At 45.3% G+C, this 15,393-nt stretch overlaps 2 protein-coding genes across 2 annotated transcripts; one reads left to right on the top strand and one right to left on the bottom strand.

The window, feature by feature from the left end:
- Window positions 1-5,504: 5,504 nt before the first annotated feature.
- LOC127757444 (carotenoid cleavage dioxygenase 8 homolog A, chloroplastic) lies at window positions 5,505-11,017 on the top strand. Its single transcript, XM_052282946.1, has 5 exons — window positions 5,505-5,828; window positions 5,919-6,674; window positions 6,759-6,943; window positions 10,122-10,414; window positions 10,682-11,017. The coding sequence occupies exons 1-5, from the start codon at window positions 5,541-5,543 to the stop codon at window positions 10,831-10,833; spliced, it is 1,674 nt and encodes a 557-aa protein (XP_052138906.1). The 5' UTR covers window positions 5,505-5,540; the 3' UTR covers window positions 10,834-11,017.
- Window positions 11,018-14,402: 3,385 nt separating this feature from the next.
- Window positions 14,403-15,131, bottom strand: LOC127760173 (uncharacterized). Its single transcript, XM_052284394.1, has one exon. The coding sequence runs from the start codon at window positions 14,989-14,991 to the stop codon at window positions 14,473-14,475; it is 519 nt and encodes a 172-aa protein (XP_052140354.1). The 5' UTR covers window positions 14,992-15,131; the 3' UTR covers window positions 14,403-14,472.
- Window positions 15,132-15,393: the final 262 nt, after the last annotated feature.

Here is a 15,393-nt window from a genome sequence, read left to right as displayed (position 1 = left end):
ATGATGATATGTGCTATTTCTTGATATGCAAACAAGCCTTAGTTTCTTTAGATGATATTGCTAGTTCGATACCTCCTGTTGTTACTAACCTTTTGCAGGAGTATGAGGATGTCTTTCCAGCTGAGATACCCCCAGGATTGCCACCCATGAGAGGGATAGAGCATCAAATTGATTTGATTCCAGGAGCATCATTGCCAAACCGTGCTGCTTATCGAACCAACCCAGATGAGACTAAGGAAATTCAGCGGCAAGTTCAAGACCTTTTGGACCGCGGGTATGTACGTCAAAGCCTTAGTCCCTGTGCAGTTCCTATAATTTTGGCTCCTAAGAAAGATGGTTCTTGGCGAATGTGTGTTGATTGTAGAGCCATTAATAATATTACTATCCGATATCGTCATCCTATTCCTATTAGACGATATGCTTGATGAGTTGTGTGGCTCTATTATTTTCACAGAGATTGACTTGCGTAGTGGCTATCACCAAATTAGAATGAAACTTGGAGATGAATGGAAAACAACTTTTAAAACTAAATTTGGTTTGTATGAGTGGTTAGTAATGCCTTTTGGTTTGACTAATACACCTAGTACTTTCATGCGCTTAATGAATGAGGTTTTAAGGCCTTTTATTGGACGATTTGTGGTAGTGTACTTTGATGACATATTGATTTACAGCAAGTCTTTGGACGAACACATGGATCATTTACGTGCTGATTTTAATGCTCTACGCGATGCACGTTTGTTTGCTAACCTTGAAAAGTGCATCTTTTGCACGGAACGAGTCTCTTTTCTTGGATATGTTGTTACTCCACAGGGAATTGAGGTGGATGAGTCAAAAATTGAAGCCATAAGGAGTTGGCCGGTTCCCCAAACCATCACACAGGTGAGGACCTTTCTTGGTCTTGCAGGATTCTACCGCTGTTTCGTCAAAGATTTCAGTACTTTTGCTGCACCATTGAACGAGTTGACGAAGAAAGGGGTGGTCTTCCATTGGGGAAAGACACAGGAGAAGTCCTTTGACACTTTGAAGGACAAGCTTACACATGCACCTTTGCTACAACTTCCAAACTTTGGTAAGACTTTTGAGTTAGAATGTGATGCTAGTGGAGTTGGCATTGGAGGTGTGTTGATGCAATATGGTAAGCATGTTGCATACTTTAGTGAGAAGTTGCATGGTCCTGTTTTGAATTATTCCACGTATGATAAGAAATTGTATGCTCTTGTACGTTCCTTAGAGACGTGGCGTCATTATTTGTGGCCTAAAGAACTTGTTATTCACTCCGATCATGAATCGCTTAAATATCTTCGCTCTCAAAATAATTTGAATCGTAGACATGCAAAATGGGTTGAATTTATTGAATCTTTTCCTTATGTTATCAAACACAAGAAAGGGAAAGATAATATGATTGCAGATGCTTTGTCTAGGCGCTATACTTTCTTCTCCCAACTTGATTGTCGGATTTTTGGACTTGAATCAATTAAAGAACAATATGCGCTTGATCCTGATTTTAATGAAGTGATGATAAATTGCAAAGAGGGACGTACTTGGAACAAAATTGTGATCAATGGTGGATTTGTTTATAGAGCTAACCGTCTATGCATTCCAGTTGGTTCCGTTCGTCTTTTGTTGATACAGGAAACGCATGGAGGAGGGTTGATTGGACATTTTGGAGCTAAGAAGACGGAGGATGTTTTGGCCATGCATTTCTTTTGGCCAAGGATGAGAAAGGATGTTGAGAGGTTCGTGGCACGTTGCACCACTTGTCAGAAAGCTAAGTCTCGTTTGAATCCACATGGTTTGTATATGCCTCTTCCTGTACCTTCTATTCCTTGGGCGGATATTTCTATGGACTTTGTTTTGCGATTGCCTAGAACTAAGAGGGGGAGGGATAGTATTTTTGTGGTGGTGGATCGTTTTTCTAAGATGGCACATTTCATACCATGTCATAAAACTGATAATGTTGTTCATATTGCTGATCTGTTTTTCCATGAGATTGTTCGCTTGCATGGTCTGCCTTCTACTATTGTTTCAGATCGTGATGCAAAATTCTTAAGTCATTTCTGGCGCACGCTATGGAACAAGTTGGGTACAAAGCTATTGTTTTCTACAACATGTCACCCACAAACAGATGGACAAACGGAGGTAGTCAACCGCACTTTGGGTACCATGTTGAGGGCTATTTTGAAGAAAAATTTGAAGATGTGGGAAGAATGTTTGCCTCATGTGGAGTTTGCATACAATCGGGCAACACATTCTACTACCAAGGTAAGTCCTTTTCAGGTAGTGTATGGTTTCAACCCTCGTGCTCCAATTGATATTTTGCCTTTACCTACTAGTGAGAGGGTTCATAATGATGCTAAGGCACGCGCTGAATTTATTTTGAAAATGCATGAGTCAACCAAGTTCGACATTGAAAAGATGACTGAAAAGTATAGAATTGCTGGTAGTAAAGGTAGGCAAGAGGTTAAGCTTGAACCGGGTGATTTAGTTTGGTTGCACTTGAGAAAGGATAGATTTCCGGAATTGAGAAAATCTAAGTTGATGCCTCATGCTGATGGCCCTTTTAAAATTGTTGAGAAGATTAATGTTAATGCATATAAACTTGAGTTGCCTCCCGAGTTTGGGGTTAGTCCCACGTTTAACATTTCAGATTTGAAGCCATACTTGGGAGAAGAGGATTAGCTTGAGTCGAGGACGACTTCAATTCAAGAGGGGGACAATGATGCGGACATCACTACCTCGGATACACACAACAATCCTCCAACGGTCATTCAAGGACCGATAACAAGAGCTCGTGCGCGACAATTAAATTTAGAGGTGAGTTCGTTCCTATGTTCTTCTTTGTATGAATTCGAGAATAGATTGCTACCTAATGATTATATTGTGATTAGGAACAATGGAGGGGACAAGGAGACACTTGGAGAAGGACTTAGAGCCATGTAGGACCATCGGGGACGTCCAAGTCAAGGTGGAGGCCCAAACCAAGTCGACGTCGGGTGCAATTCGGAGTCCAGGACTAGTCTGCACTAAAACGGGTGCCCAGGTCGCATACGTGCTCGGATTGGGGCGTTCTTTATATGGATGGAAAGCTAAGAAGATAACCTTTCCAATGGTTTTGGTCCCACATCCAAATTCTTTCCGAGTCAACGAGAATTGACCGAACAAGTTGACGTCCAGAATCTGTCCCGGTGCTGCGTCACCGTATTTGGGCCTTTGGCCTGTGTATCGTGTTGGAACCCATTAGGGTTGCGTCGAGAGGGGTTTGCACGACCCTAAACTCTATATATCAGTACCCGCCGTCATCTTTAGGTTTTTGGGTTTTGCTTAGATTAATCTGTCGAGAACAGTTTCGCCGCTAGATCGGTTTGTAAGACCCCAACTCGTGAGCTTAATCATTCATCTGCAATTTTGGTTGTTTTTCTATCTCGTTCTTGTTTGTGTTTTTCGATTGGCAAACAGGGATTAGCCTTCTCGGCGAGTCATCCGCGTTTCGACACGGGTGATAACCAGAGGAGACGTGGTGCTGCGATTGCGGGGCTCAAGAGCGTGCGCGTTCAAGAAGCCGGATCGATTTGTGTCGCGACTCCGTCCAAATCGTTGTTAATCAGAACCTTTCGGAAGATCGGGAACCCTAGTGCACATCACCGAAAAGGCGAAAAACTAATAAAACCATACCAAGGAAATCAAACGCCCACCCCTAACGACCGGCAGCAACGAATGGAGGCACTACCATGCCAAATTGAGGACATGATGGTGCTGGTGAGTACGGGAGGGCTCCACTGTTGGGTGGGATCAGGAAGGCCACCATCGGGGTAGGGTTTAGGCCAAGCAGCGGGGGCCACCTCAGCTTCTTTCTCACCACTGTGACCCCAGGTTCCTCGCTGCCACGTGGGATCGTGGAGGCCACTGCCGTCATGACAAGATCCACCGACTACAGCTTCACCTGCCACCACGGAGCTCGCCATCCTCGACCACTGACAACCTCAGCTCGCCACACGTGAGGTCAAAGGTGACGGTGGCGAACCGAGGCCATGGAACTGCACTACCGCTGTCCAGTTCGCAAGGAAAGAGAGGGACGGTGGTGGCCGGAGTGGGGTACAGTGGTGGCCAGAGTGACGGGGTGAGAAGGATGATGGTGGTCATCAGTGTCAGCATTATGCCGATCTCTCCGGACAACAACGAGAAGTGGGTGGGAAGCTGAGGGGTTAATATGATGGTATTTTTTCATTTGAGGGTTTCTTTGTAAAATTAAGACTGAAAATGAAATACAAAACTTTAAAATGACTTGAATGGAAAATAGAGGAGCTGAAACATAAATACTATTTGAAGCCACTTGAAGCTACCAAGCACTGTAAGTAGTTTCTTCAGCAATGGTCCCAACCTACGTGGCGCTTGAGACTACACTTGGCTGGTATTGTTCATCTCTGCACTGATGTGGCGAGTGGTTCCTACTCACCACGTCGGTGCGACGACTCCATGTCAGCCTCTGCAATGCCGCCTGTGCCCTTTTAGGGCACGTGTGCCTCGTCGGATGAGGCTCCTCGTGCTTACAAAAGCACGTGTTGGGTGAGCCCATGCCTCCACCACGGTTTCCCTCCTCTTCCCCCTCCCCCTCCCACCCCACCCACACATCGCCATCCATCGGAGCTCTGGTGGCTAGATGTCAAAAAAGACGACATACAGGATTGGGGAAGAGACAAGCACGATGGGGGCAAAAGAGGGGCCTACCGTTGGGCCGAGTGGCCTACTTCCATCAACGGCTGCAACGGCCGCTCCAAGACAAGGATGACGGGCGAGCTCACGAGGGGTACCTTCCTCGATCTACCCCACCTGTACGTCTCCCGTGCAGTTGGATCTTGTGTTGAGCTTGGAGATTTGCTTCCTCGGCTGCCGCTGCCCTAATCTACTCCATTTGTTGCCTTTAGTGGTGAGGAGTACGTGAGACCTGGAGGCTGGATCTGGGGAGCTTGAGGCCAAATCCAGCAAGCTCGATGGGGTGGTGGGGATGGAGACGGCGCAACAATGACGTGATGGCGACCTCACGGTGGCCCGTGTGGATGGTTACGTTGAAGGTTGCTTGTAGTATGAGACGCAACGGTGCTCGTCACCAAGGAGGGGAAGAGGGGAGAGAAAGTAGAGGAGAGGCCGCAGTAACAACGACTTTGCATTTGGGTCGGAGCTCCAGAGGCCGACATATTTGATCGAGGAGAAGATTGGAAGAGGAAGACTGGGAGAGGGAGGGAGGGGGTGGGTAACCACCGACCAGTGAGCTTAGCAGCCATGTCGAGACAAACGGCACTGCCAGTAGGATTCGTTTCACATGTAGTATGCGCATCCGACAAACTATTAATGTGAACTGATATGATACATTAATTTTAGAGCTAGCAGTCGACAAATAATATCAAACGTGCTGTTAAGGTATCGTGTCCTAGGCTCCTGGCTACTCCCCCACTATTTTGGCCTTTTGCGTAAGCACAGACCCGGCCATAAAAGTAAAGCAGCCGATCGAGCAGCGGTGCAGCCGCCATTCGTGCACAGGCATCATGGCGACCTCCCTGACCCTGATCGCCACACCATGCACGGCTCCTAGATCATCCTCGTCCTTCGCACTCGCTCCACGGCTGCCGCCTCGTTGCAGCAACGCGACTGCAGCACGTCGCCGCGTTCCCGTCCGTGGCGCCGTGAGGGCAACCACGCTGCAATCGGATCAGGAACCTGCAGGATCAGGAGACAGCGGCGCCACGACGACGAAGCTGTCTGCCTGGACCAGCGTCCGCCAAGAACGCTGGGAAGGTGACCTGCCCATCGAGGGATGCCTCCCTCCTTGGCTGGTACGTACGTGTACTACGTACGTGCATGCGTGCTAATGTTTCCACTGATCAGTGTACGTGTTGATGCGTACGTGTGATTGCGCTGTGCAGAATGGCACGTACATCAGGAACGGGCCGGGGATGTGGGACGTCGGGGAGCACGCGTTCCACCACCTGTTCGACGGCTACGCGACGCTCGTCCGCGTCTCCTTCCGCGGCTGGGGTGGTGCGCGCGCCACGGGGGCGCACCGGCAGATCGAGTCGGAGGCGTACAGGGCCGCCGTGGCGCGCGGCCGCCCGGTCCTCCGCGAGTTCTCCCACTGCCCCGCGCCGGCCAAGAGCCTGCTCCACCGCGTCGGCGACCTCGTCGGCCTCGTCACCGGCGCCGCGCTCACCGACAACCCCAACAGCGCCTTGCTGCCGCTCGGCGACGGCCGGGTGATGTGCCTCACCGAGACCACCAAGAGGTCCGTCCTCATCGACCCGGACACGCTCGAGACGGTGGGCAGGTTCCGGTACACGGACAGGCTGGGTGGCATGGTGCAGTCGGCGCACCCGATCGTCACCGAGACCGAGTTCCTGACGCTGCTTCCCGACCTCGTCCGTCCGGGCCACCTCGTCGTGAGGATGGAGGCCGGGAGCAACGAGAGGAAGGTGATCGGGAGAGTGGACTGCCGCGGCGGGCCGTCGCCCGGGTGGCTGCACTCGTTCGCCGCCACGGAGAAGTACGTCGTCGTGCCGGAGATGCCGCTCCGGTACTCCTCCGCCAGCCTGCTCGCCTCCGAGCTCGCCCCGTTCTACGCCTTCGACTGGGTCCCGGCGTCCGGCAGCTACATGCACGTCATGTGCAAGTCCACCGGCAAGACCGTATGTAATTAGTTAAGCTGCAAATGATTTTGTGGCCTGCAGATGTTCTGTTTTTTTGGTTTGATTTCTTGTGGCCGAATTAAGGTGGCGAGCGTGGAGGTGCCTCCTTTCATGGCGATCCACTTCATCAACGCATACGAGGAGGAAGGCGACGAGGCCGCCGTCGTTGTCGACTGCTGTGAGCACTACGGTGACCCTGCCATCATCGAGACACTCGTCCTCAGTAGACTGAGATTGTTAAGGGGCAAGGACGTTTTACCTAACGCCAGGTACGTGGTGTACATGATGCTGCACACCTGCTGATCGATTGTGACTTGACTACTTGACCAACAAAAATCACAAAACGTCACGTAAGGTCGTACAAACTTCCTGAATAAAGTCATAAACGGTATCCTTTTTATAAAAAAAAATTCTATAGAAAATTTGTTTTAAAATTCATATTAACTAGAAAGGTAGCCCGCGCATATGCACGGGCACCTTCTTATATAATGTGAGTGAAATTTTATTATAAATATTTATGTGTGGGTGGCTTTTTATTAAAATATCTTGTATTATATTCCAAACAAAAATTAAATTTATTTTGTGTGCTTTGAACGCTGGTAATTTTTTATAATTACCCTTGCAATAGAAAAAATCAAAAATAAAATTACTTGAGATCACGTGGTTTTGATTGACGAGAAAATATTGTGCCGGAACAATAAAGGTGGTTCCTATGAGAAAATTTAGGGTATTTTAACTCATTAGAAGGATATCTTATAACCTCAAAAGAAATCGAATAATATCATTTTTTTTTGCTTTATTGCAATTTAAAATTTTATATATTTTTTCATTCTAACAGTCCTTGAAAAATGTTTGAATTTTTTTTATTAAGTATGGGTTTTAAATCAAGCAACATTTGTTCAATTTTTAATTTATTTCATGTCTATTTTTAGTTTTTTTTCTTTTGGATATTTTAATTCTATGAATCATCCTTGAAATGATTTGATCTTTGCAATTTGGGACGAAAATATAAGTGCATATAACCTGACATATGGTAAAGGCATACGCTCTAAATTTTCTCACATGATATATTGAAGTAATGTTCATAGTGTATTTAGTGAATCATCGCTAAAGTGGATTGTTTTATAACAAATACATGTTTCTACATAAAAACTTTACAATGTATTGTAGAAAGTTTAACAAAAGAATGTACTGTAGCAAGTTTAACAAAAGAAAAAAAAATGGACATGGTCTTTAATTCCTATATAGAACTGACTTGATTTATTGCTAAGGCCACTGCAAGGTTGTTCTACTGTTAAGATTCCTAGGTGCAACCTACATGCTTATCAGTATAATGTTCAACCAACCACCACCTTTATTTTCAAGCTGTTGTCTATATTGCTAGATGAATACATGCTATGATTAGTGACTTCACAGATCATACGTGTAATTCGGATGCTATGATCATCTTTCTTAAAATATTTATTTATCTCCTAAAAAGATCATTTTAAAAGTATCAAGATCAATTTGTATAGGTACGTAGCCCTTATATGCATGTTAAGAGAAAATAATTAAGTTTGTAGAAAGTCGTTAGATGCCAAACGGGATATAAGTAATAGATGGAGTTCCATTTGTTTTTTTTATTTTGTCCATATAGATAATTTTAATTTTAATTGTCAAGGAGTTAAAAAAAGAGAGAAAAGAATGGTGCACGTTGTACATGGGCAGGGAGGGATGAAGGTTTAGGATGTTTTTCTAAATGATTAATCTAACAACCTGAAATAATGTGTCAGATGTTTATGTCGAAACCAATGGTCGGATGTTTTGTTTTCTTGTCAGAATTTTATTAGGATTTTCTCCGATTTAAGAGAATGACGTAACATCTTAAGAACATTTATAAGATGTGTAATGGACTTTTAACACCGCATGCCGCAGAGAAGGATGGAGGGAAGGAGGTTTAGGGTGTTCTTTTTTTTAAAAAAAAAGTAGATCTAGTGACCTAAAATAATTTATCAATCGATTGAAAATAATGTGTCAATTGATTTATGTCAAATCCGATGGTTGGATGTTTTTTTTCTAATTTAAGAATATCATATAGCAGCTTAGAAGCATTTATAAGATATTTAAGGGATTTTAACAATGCACAGGGTGGGGAGGGAGGGAGAGAGGTTTGGTATTTTTTTTCTTATTAAGAAAAATAACAAATCGATAGGCGAATGCTTTGTTCTTTTCTAAGATTTTCTAGTATTTTATTTAATTTAATAGCACCACATAGCAGATTAGAATCATTTATAGGATGTTTAGAGTTACAAAGCGAGAGTTGCTAGACCTAATAGGTGGAGGTCTATTTATTTTTTTTACTGTAAAAATAATTTTGATTTTAATTTCTCATGAAGATAGCTCGTTGGTACCTACGTGACGGGGAGGTTCCGGATGTGTGCGTTATTTTAAGAAAAAAATCTAATCTTCTAAAATAAAATAATAGATCTATCAAGTTAAATAAAAATTGATGGTCAGATTAGAGTGCCACTTGGCGACCTAGGAGTGTTTGTAAGGTGTCACTTGGCGATCTAAGAGTATTTGTAAGGTGCTACACTGCCACTTGACGACTTATGAGTATTTGTAGGATGTTTAATGAACTTTTAGTATATAATATTTTTTCATGAAATTTCTAAGACTTTCTTTAATTCAAGTATGTCATATAGTAGCTTAGAAGAGTTTATAAAATGTTTAATGAATTTTAACACTGCACGGAGGTGGGGAGGGAGGGAGAGAGGTTTGAGATTTTTTTATTAAAAAATCTAAAACCTAAATTAATCAATTTAAGTAGAAATTGATGCTCGGTTGCTTTGTTGTTTTTATGTTTTTATACTAATTTCTCTAATTTAATAGCACATGTAGCAATTTAGAAGCGTTCATGGGATCTTTGAAGTGAGTGAGGGAGTGCTGTTAGACATAGTAGTTGGTCTATTTGCGATTATCTTCATGTAAAAGTAATTTTGATTTTAGTTTCTCATGAAATAGAAAGTAATAAAGGAAGGACAGAAGGGAAGCATGTATGTACACGTACATTACATACGTACGTTCGAGTATTACTTTCCATATGTTCGTTACAGATGTTTTTTTTAATAAAATAGATCTAACCATCCAAAATAATGGGTCCACCAATTTAACTAAAAATAGATGGTCGGATTTCTCTTATTTATCAGGGTGTCACTTGGCGTCTTGAGAGCGTTTATAAAGTGCCACTTGGCGGTTTGAGAGCGTTTGTAGGAAGTTTAATAGACTTTTAGTATATAATAGATAGATATGGTTTTTTAGGTTTAAAATAATTAACACTAATTAATTATATGCTAATGACGCTCAACTTATTTTGCATATCTTTTTAATTTTATTCTTTTTCCCGGTCTCCTCTCAAACACTCCACTTACATCGAAAAGATTAACACAAAACACTTGGTGATGGCAGGGTGGGGCGGTTCAGGATCCCGCTGGATGGGAGCCCGTTCGGCGAACTTGAGACGGCGCTGGACCCGGAGGAGCACGGGCGGGGGATGGACATGTGCAGCATCAACCCGGCGCGCCTCGGCAGGAAGTACCGGTATGCCTACGCGTGCGGCGCGCGTCGCCCGTGCAACTTCCCCAACACGCTCACCAAGATCGACCTTGTGGAGAAGAAGGCCAAGAGCTGGCACGAGGAGGGCTCCGTGCCGTCCGAGCCTTTCTTCGTCGCGAGGCCGGGAGCCACCGACGAAGACGATGGTGAGCTTACTTTATTCCATTTTGCTATATATTTATAGATGAAAATTTGCCAAATACAAATATAATATAATATTATTGTAACGTAATTACAATATGTCTTTCATGTATAACTATATTTGTAATTAATGCGTACCCTTTTAATAAATTTTTAGAAGAAAATTTATATATAGCCAGTTCCAAATTAGTTTGTGTTAAAACTTTGGCTAAATTTGTTACTCCGTACGTAACAAGGCATCGTCGTGTATGCGGCTTGATCTCTGCATGCAGGAGTGGTGATATCTATTGTAAGCTCCGACGATGGCGAAGGGTACGCACTGGTGCTAGACGCGACCACGTTTGAGGAGATTGCGCGCGTCAGGTTCCCCTACGGATTGCCCTACGGCTTCCATGGCTGCTGGATCCCTGCAACGGAAGAGTGACTGAGAAGGAAAAACCCGTATGAATATGTGTAGCCGAGAAGACAAGGATCATATGTATGAGCATCCATGTAACTCTTGGGGATTTTTATTTTAAGCACTACTGAAGAAACCATCTTTCTTGGGTTAGGCAAAATCCACAATAATCCCAGTTTGAATATAAACCGAAACTAAAGATGATTTTTTATCCCGGTTTAAAACTTTATCGGCCCTAAGTGAACACCAACCGTGACTAAAGATGATTTTTACTTCCGGTTCTTTGTTTTGTCCGAGGCTGTCAGGGGGGCGGGCATTTTTGGACTAAAGATGATCTTTACTCCCGGTTCATTTTCTATCCGAGGCTGTCAGAGGGCCAGACATTTTTAGTCCCAGTATATAATCCCTACGACTTATCCTCCCAAATTCCTCATCTTCCTATTCCTCTCTCTTATCCTTATCCTCTCCTTCCTATTCCTCCACTTATCCTTATCCTCTCCTTCCTATTCTCAAAACAAAAGATCGAGCGTGAGAGTGAGCGAGTTGAGGCCGGCGGACGGCGCGAGAGCAGGCGGAAGGAGGCGGCCGGCGGCGTGAAATCAAATATTCAATGTTAAAAACAATGAAAAAAAGAAAAGAAAAGGAGCAACTAGACCTAGCCTGGCTCCATTTTTAGTCCCGGTTGGTATGTTACCAATCGTGACTAAAAACAGATTTTTATCCCAGTTATTTCACCTCCCAGTTGTATAACCGGGAGTATAGGGGGGTTTCCAACCGGGACTAAAACCCCTTTCTCCCTTAGTGAAGGTTCTCAGAAAGTTTATTTGGACCACCCATTAGAACTTGATCCAATAGTTTATACTCCATGTAGTATAATCTAATACCTTTGCTAGAGGTAAGACCTCATAATAACAAAAGTAATGATTTTTTTTTTTGCTTTTGCCACTAAAAGTAATGATTTTAATAAGGTAAGTGGAGTAATTAGTAAAAATATTTTTTAATTATGTTGTGATTTCAAATATAATATACCAATTAAATACCAAATTCTAAATGTTAGATTTTGAATCCAATTTGAACTGTACTTAATCAGAGACCAAACCAATGAAAGCAAAATTTCAAATAAGATTTGAAAACATCAATATATACACAATAAAACCCGGTTTGCATTTATTAAAATTTAAAGATGTGGAAATTTTTTTGTGATGTTCCGATATTTGAAGGTATTTTGTGTGGTTTAGAATGTCACAAGTTCGAAATTATTAACCCATGAACCTTAATTAAGAATGAATCAATAGAGATTAACCCATGAACCTTAATTAATATAGTGATATTCATCTGCGCACATATCTTATCCTCGTTGGACTTGAACAATACCTCGGCTGCTGAGAACAATGTCATCGTGTCCTTGTCGACTCCATACTCTACATCCTCCTCAAGACAAGGAATGGGAAAGCATCCCCAATGAACTTGCAGTTGAAGATTGTCAATATCATGGATAAGGCATACCCAATGATCTCGGATTGGGCTCGACGAGACCCACCATATACCAAATCGATTTGTACGAAATCATACCTCGCATATAGAAGGTGTTTCGGATACGGAAGGAGAAGCAGAGTTCAAGTTGGAAACTACAATGACTACTCGGATTGTATCCATACTTGTTTCACTAGTTCTACTTGGACAAAGGGACATCTGTGGGTATAAATACAAGAATCCCTAGGAGGAGAGGGGGGCCTCAAGAGGACGAGGCCTGGCTGGTGAGCTTGATAGACCGGCCACCACCAGCGCACGCCTCATCTCGGCCACCTGTGTGAGGAGGCTCGCAGCAACCGACGCGCCGCTCGTCCTCGGCCTCCGCAGCCTGGTGCCATGCAACGGCAAACTCATGAAGGAGGCGGCACAGGTGGCTTCAAGTTTGTCGTGGAGGCGGCAAGATCGACGGCGAGCTCCATGACCTAAGCACTGCTCGCCTCTGCTATTTGCCTTAGCTAGCTCCGTCGCTTGCCTCGGTGCACCTAAGATGGAGAGAGAGGGGGATGGGCGAAGAGGAAGGGAGAAGAAGAGGGATTGGGCTGACAAGTGAGCCTCAGCATGTTTATTTCTTGTGGCTGACAACTGGGTCCTATATATTTTCTTTTATTTTGGCTGACTAGAATACCATGTGTGTGTCCACGTAGGACCAAAACCACCCTAGATCGATTTAGGGGTAATTCATCCGGTTTGTAAAGTTTAGTTTTAAAAATAACTGGTACTGGAGTTCAGAGTTAAAAATCAGATGACCGTAATTGTTGAGGGGGTAATTCGTACTTTTCCTTTTCTATTCAAATGCTAGCGATGCATTTTTTTCCATTGTCCCAAGTTTTTGACTTGTAGGACCTGTAAGATTAGTTTTACAGGTTCGGTTTTTGCTAGTGAAGGCCAATGTTCCACCATCATCATGAAACAATGGTCAAGATTTTTCTAAAAAAAAAAACACCGCGGTTAAAAAATGCCGCAGGAGACACAGCAGCCTGCGGGGGCAGAGCAAACAGGGCGCAGGGGGAGGAAGCGGCGTCGGCGCCGGGCACGAAGGCGGAGACGGGCCTCCCGGGTACCCACTGCGGCAGCCTGTTGTTCCCCACGGCGGCTACATCGTCGGGCACCTGCAGAGTGGCGAATTGAGGAAGGGAAGAAGCGAATAGTAGGGCTACTCTGCTGCTGTCACGCATTGCTCGGCGTGGCTCCCCCCTCCCCCTCTCCCTCTATCAACGCGCACGGGTGTTTCCGTGAGGTGCTCCTGGCGCTCAAGCAGCTCCTCGCCGAGGCCCATGCCGCGCTCCACCGCCGCTCGGACCGCGACCTCTCCCGCCTCGCGTCCACAATGTGTGACCTCTCCTACCGCTCCTCTTTCGCCGTAGCGACGTTCGACTCTTGCGAGGCCGCGCTAGCCGAGGCCGTGGGGGCCGCCACGTGCCGGCGGCGGCCGCTTCCGCCTCCATCTTCGTGGGCCTCGCATCCGCCTCCACCTCCTCTGCCTCGCGGTCGTTGGTGGCTGCCTCCTTATCCCCCCCTCCCCCACCGCCGCCTCCGTGTCACCCTCATCCCCCGCCTGCTGCCCGTGAGAAAGAGAAAGAGTAAGAGAGAGGAAGAGTGGAAGAGTATGACAGGTGGGTCCCCCATTTTTTTTATAAATAGAATGCTTAGTCATTTGGGTCGAGGAGGGTAAGTCCTCCGGTTTTGTGGTTAGGGGGGTAATTTGGTCGACCGCGATAGTTTGAGGGGGTAATTCGTACTTTTTCCAAGAATTTTTAATCCAACTTTGTTACCTATGAAACTATGAAAGCCTCAATTTGCGTTGTGACAACTTTTCTTAAGAAATACGCTATGGAACACAAGACATCAAAAATCTTAGAATGACATGAGAAAGATGATATGTAAGGCCTAGTCTTTTTCTCAACTCCAAACTTCAACTTTCTTGTTTTTCAAACTGTGGTGTGTTTTTGACAAAAAGTTTCTACATAGAAGTTGTTTAAAAAATCAAATAAATATATTTTTATTTTATAATAACTAATACTTAATTTATCATATACTAATAAATTTTCTTCGTTTTGTGTGCACTGAAAATATCTACCACAGCTAACATAACGAACTGGGCCTAAGTAATAATAAGTACTAATATTATTGATTTCATTTTGCTGTTGCTCCTCCTCCTCCCTGCGGCGTCTTCTTCGCCATAACGCCATGGCGAGCCCTCCTGCGGCCAGGGCGAGGTGGAGCCCTAGCAGGAAACAGATCGGCATCGACCTCGTATTCGACGTAGCCTTTCTGCTCGTACTGGCTCTTCACCATCTCCGCGTCCGCGCGGATCTCCTTCTCCCACTTGGCCAGCTGCGCGTCGATCTTCGCGAAGCGATCCTCCTCCTCCTTGGAGACGCCCGTCACGGGCTCCAGCGGGGGAGGGTCGAACGACATGAACAGGTCGATCTGCGGCTGCGACATCCTCACCGTCGCCGTCCTATTCACCTCGTCTCCGGCACCGGCAGCCGCAGCCGCCGTCGATGAGGAATCAGCGGCCACCGGCGCCGCCGCTGCAGCCTTCTTCCCTTTTCCCCTGCTGCTGTTGCCCTTCTTATTCTCCGCTGACACGGAGCCCGAGGACGGCGGATCCATGGTTGGCTCTTTACCTTTGTCCGGCGAACTCGCCATAGTTAATCCTCAAATCCGATGCCTCCTACTCCTCCTCGCTTAATACTCCTCAGATGTGTCCTACTCAAATCCCCTTCTATCCGGCTTGGCTTGGTTTTAGAGTTGGTTTTTTGTTCGAGCGGAGCGGCGGTATTGGGGATTTTTTAGGAGAAGCAGATCATCAACCCTAGAATAGCCAGCCGATCGGCTTCTTTTCTGAGTCGGGTTGGCATGGACCAGAATTTAGCCCGGCCCAAAACAGAAAGTCCTCTTTCGACTCGGCCTCCTCCAGCCACGGTCCATTTGCCGAACTCAAGTCCTAAACGTCCCTGGCCCCCTCTCTCGATCGGCCCACCCCGTGGGCCGCGGCCAGGCACCAAGCACCAGCAGTCCAGCACGTTAATTGATCGGCAGCAGCTTTGA

The sequence above is a fragment of the Oryza glaberrima genome, chromosome 1, assembly GCF_000147395.1.
Source record: "Oryza glaberrima chromosome 1, OglaRS2, whole genome shotgun sequence".
In the NCBI taxonomy this organism is placed as follows: domain Eukaryota; kingdom Viridiplantae; phylum Streptophyta; class Magnoliopsida; order Poales; family Poaceae; genus Oryza; species Oryza glaberrima.
The sequence above is the reverse complement of the archived record's forward strand: the minus strand, read 5'-3'. Positions and strand labels throughout refer to the sequence as shown.

Coding starts and splice junctions, on each gene's coding strand:
- LOC127757444 (XM_052282946.1), top strand. CDS start 5,541: ATGGCGACCTCCCTGACCCTGATCGCCACACCATGCACGGCTCCTAGA. Junction 6,675..6,758: donor GCAAGTCCACCGGCAAGACC/GTATGTAATTAG, acceptor GGCCGAATTAAG/GTGGCGAGCGTGGAGGTGCC. Junction 10,415..10,681: donor AGCCACCGACGAAGACGATG/GTGAGCTTACTT, acceptor CTCTGCATGCAG/GAGTGGTGATATCTATTGTA.
- LOC127760173 (XM_052284394.1), bottom strand. CDS start 14,991: ATGGCGAGTTCGCCGGACAAAGGTAAAGAGCCAACCATGGATCCGCCG.